The sequence below is a fragment of the Cynoglossus semilaevis genome, chromosome 10, assembly GCF_000523025.1.
Source record: "Cynoglossus semilaevis isolate Cse_v1.0 chromosome 10, Cse_v1.0, whole genome shotgun sequence".
NCBI classification, from domain to species: Eukaryota; Metazoa; Chordata; class Actinopteri; order Pleuronectiformes; family Cynoglossidae; genus Cynoglossus; species Cynoglossus semilaevis.
In genome coordinates this window covers 20,442,317-20,445,615 of record NC_024316.1, presented here as the reverse complement: position 1 = coordinate 20,445,615, position 3,299 = coordinate 20,442,317, and the positions used below count along the sequence as shown (strand labels likewise).

General features: G+C 39.3%; 1 protein-coding gene across 1 annotated transcript in view; it reads left to right on the top strand.

Annotated features, from left to right (window-relative positions):
* The first annotated feature begins 2,014 nt into the window (after nucleotides 1-2,014).
* LOC103385580 (glutaminase kidney isoform, mitochondrial) overlaps nucleotides 2,015-3,299 on the top strand; it is a 12,271-nt gene continuing 10,986 nt past the window's right edge. The window contains exons 1-2 of the mRNA XM_008319510.3: nucleotides 2,015-2,304; nucleotides 3,178-3,265. Coding sequence (XP_008317732.1) covers nucleotides 2,093-2,304; nucleotides 3,178-3,265 — 300 coding nt within the window. The 5' untranslated portion in view covers nucleotides 2,015-2,092. The remainder of the gene's footprint in view (nucleotides 2,305-3,177; nucleotides 3,266-3,299) is intronic.

Below are 3,299 nucleotides of genomic sequence, written 5' to 3'. Positions count from 1 at the left end.
TGTGTCTCAACAGGGTCCAGAACGTCTCCTGGACCAGATCCTGGACCAGATCCTCCTCCAGACCAGGGATTTTACTGCGAGTATCAAAGCAGCGGACTGGTATGTTTCTTTTCCTGTGTGAGATGGAGAGGGGGAGAGGTTAAGTTTGTGCAGGCTTGGTGGATGGGGGGTGAGGGCGGTGAGGGGGGGCTTTCTCACACAAGATGGAGGATGAAGGGACAAAGGTGGCATTCATTGGCCCAGGAATGAAAAACATTTTCCCCCTGAAAACAGAGACGCTAGAAATGGCCGAGGTAGAGCTGAAGGGCCCCGGACCAGGTTAGCGTGGAGAAGTCACATGGTCCGACACGTAGATGACGAGACACAGAGACAGATCACTGACACAGTAGGCCTTAATTATCCACTCATTAACATGAGATCATGTCATCACCTGGAGCTTATCTCTCTGAGAACCCAAAAATAATTATCATGTGACTCAACACGAGTGTGGTGGACCCCTACCTGGACCGTCAACGGTGCGGTTTTAAAATATTTATTTAAATCAGACCAGCAATTGGTAATAGTTTAATAAAAAATAAATAAAATAAAATAAAATCCAAAAACCCAGGGTGGAAACTGCTGCTAAATGTGAGTGCCTGCCGAGCCCTCTAGTGGTACGTCACCAGAAGTCCCCAGGCTAGCAAAAGAGAAATAAACACAGAACCATCGTGTTCCTAAAACACAATAATCGAAAAGACAAGGTCAAGTTCTTGTACGGTACTTTATGGTACGGTACGGTACCATAAAGTACCAGTACGGTTCATAGATACAATAGGAGTGTGATACAAGTCAATAGTTTCTCTGTAAATGGCAGGTAATTAATGAAACTGGGACAAAAAATAAATAAATTCAGAAGAAATTGAAATAATAATAATAATTTAATCACATCGAGAAAACTTTTTTTTTTAAGTTTTAACAAGAAGCCGGGAAAAAAATAATAAAATAAAAATCTTTTCAAAAGTGAGGCCTAGAAATGAAATGTAAAATATAAAACATAATTTGCACAAACTGGAGGAGTAAAAGATACACAATACACAAGGAGTAAAACTTTAGTCTCACAGTAACATCAAACATCAGGAAGTAAAAAAAAAGTTCTTTATTATGTATTCAAAAGTGTGTGACGTGTCTCACTGTAGACCTAGACCTGGGCCGTGGGCTGACTACGCCACCTACAGGACAAGGCAGAGAGAATTGAGTGTGAAAGTGACGAGACCTTATCAAGAGAGGGCGCTGTGACACAGTAGAAGAGATGACACACCTGTTAGTGTTGACTGTCAGACAGCACGTGTACATGTACCGGCTGTTCACTGTCATTCCTGACGCAACACCGTGATGACGTCAGTGATAAATAATTAATTTAAAAGTCGATGTAAAAGAACTTTACAAAATAACATAAAAGAATAATTATTTATTCATTTAACTTAAATCAAACTTTAATTATAAAAAATATATTAAATTAAATATGACTACACCAAACAATATATATATATGGATTTTAGATTAATTATTGTTTATTGTTATTATTACTTAGGTCAAACTAATTTAAATAAAATAGTTATAATAGAAATATTTTTATCTTTTTGGAATGATGATGAAATAATGAATAGTTCTGTCTCTTTATTAGTTTTTTTCAATTTTATTTATTTATATAATTTTGTGCTCTAACAAAACAAAACAAAACAAACAATTAAACTCTGTTTGTCACGTGTTTGACTGAACACGTGACAAACAAACATTCATATTTTTTAGTCTATCAAAATAGTGAAAACTTTACTTTATGGCTCTGAGATAAAACTAAACTTTTGAACTCACCACAAAGTGTCAGTTAAAATGACTCTTGTTTGAAGTACTCACTGGTAGATAACAGGAGAGATAACAGACAGGGTGGTCTGTTGATCAGTCTGAGGCAACACTGTCTGTGTCAAAGCCCATTACTGGTCTGAAGACCACAGGGCCCGGGTCACTGAACGTCTACTGAACAGCTACGGGTGTTGGGGGGGGGGCAGAGAAAGAACACCTGAACACCTCACCTTCCACTGTACGACCTTTGACAATGCACTGCCTGAAAAGTTTTCGAACCACTAACCTGGGAATCCTGCAGCTGTTTAAAAATGCAGGGATCACCGCCAGACCTGGAGCTGACGCCGGCGTCCTGTCCCGGACACAACCTGCCGCTCCTGCCCCCTGCTGGGTCATAGCATCACCCGTCATCCACAGAGCCTTCCACCAGCAGCAGGGCCCAGATGTGGACCAAGGACACTCCAAGTAGGTCCGCAACACGCCGAAACCACGCTGCATCAGTCACAGGCTGATTAGAAATATCACTCATTAATGAGCATTTGTTACTATTATGATGTAAACACAACCAGCAGAGGGAGCAGTCGCTACTGAAATATTCTTTTTTGTTTGTTTAAATGTGCAGTTCCACATTCAGAGACTGAAATGTTTCGTGTTGTGTCAGTGAACAGTGCACCTGTTTGATCAAAGTCGTGTTTAATATGGACTCAACATCCCATAATTCCACTCACGGTCGCTGTAAAACACAGTTGATACACAAGTGGTTATTTACACACCTTGTGGGGAAGCGTCGTCTTTTCACTGAAAAAAGCCTGAGATTTTAAAAAAACATGACTGGTGATAATTCTATCTTCCTGCTGTTTCTGTTCCGACATTTTACACAAATATATAGTATAATTAATGATGTTGATTTATTCTAAACTTGATTAATCGCACTTAATTATGATCCTGATTAATCCACGGCTGATTAATGTAATCTGAGTTGAGTTGATTGACGGCCCTGCTGCAGTTTATAACTGGTTGTGAAGAGGAGGTTACGTAATGTTATCACTTCACAGGTGATAGGAAAACTGATAAAACAGAGAAAAAAAAGATTAGAAAAGATAAGAAAACAACACAGACCGTCGTATCTCACACAAACAACAGTCGTACGGTAGTAGATAATCTGGTCGGACGTTTTCATCTTCATCTGGAGCCTTTCATTTCTTATCAGAATATTAGATAAGAAATATTTTCAAATACGACTCAAGTTGACTAAGTACATGATAAGTTTATACTATATATATACTGTATATATATATATATACTTACAAAGAATCTTTCTTCTTCTTCTTCTGCCAGGAGCAGACTGATATCCAGTATGGAGGACCTACTGTTCTACACCATCACTGAGGGCAAAGACATGGTCCCTCTGTCCCACTTCATTACTGTGAGTCCACTGCACCGTCACATGTCGTCTGTCC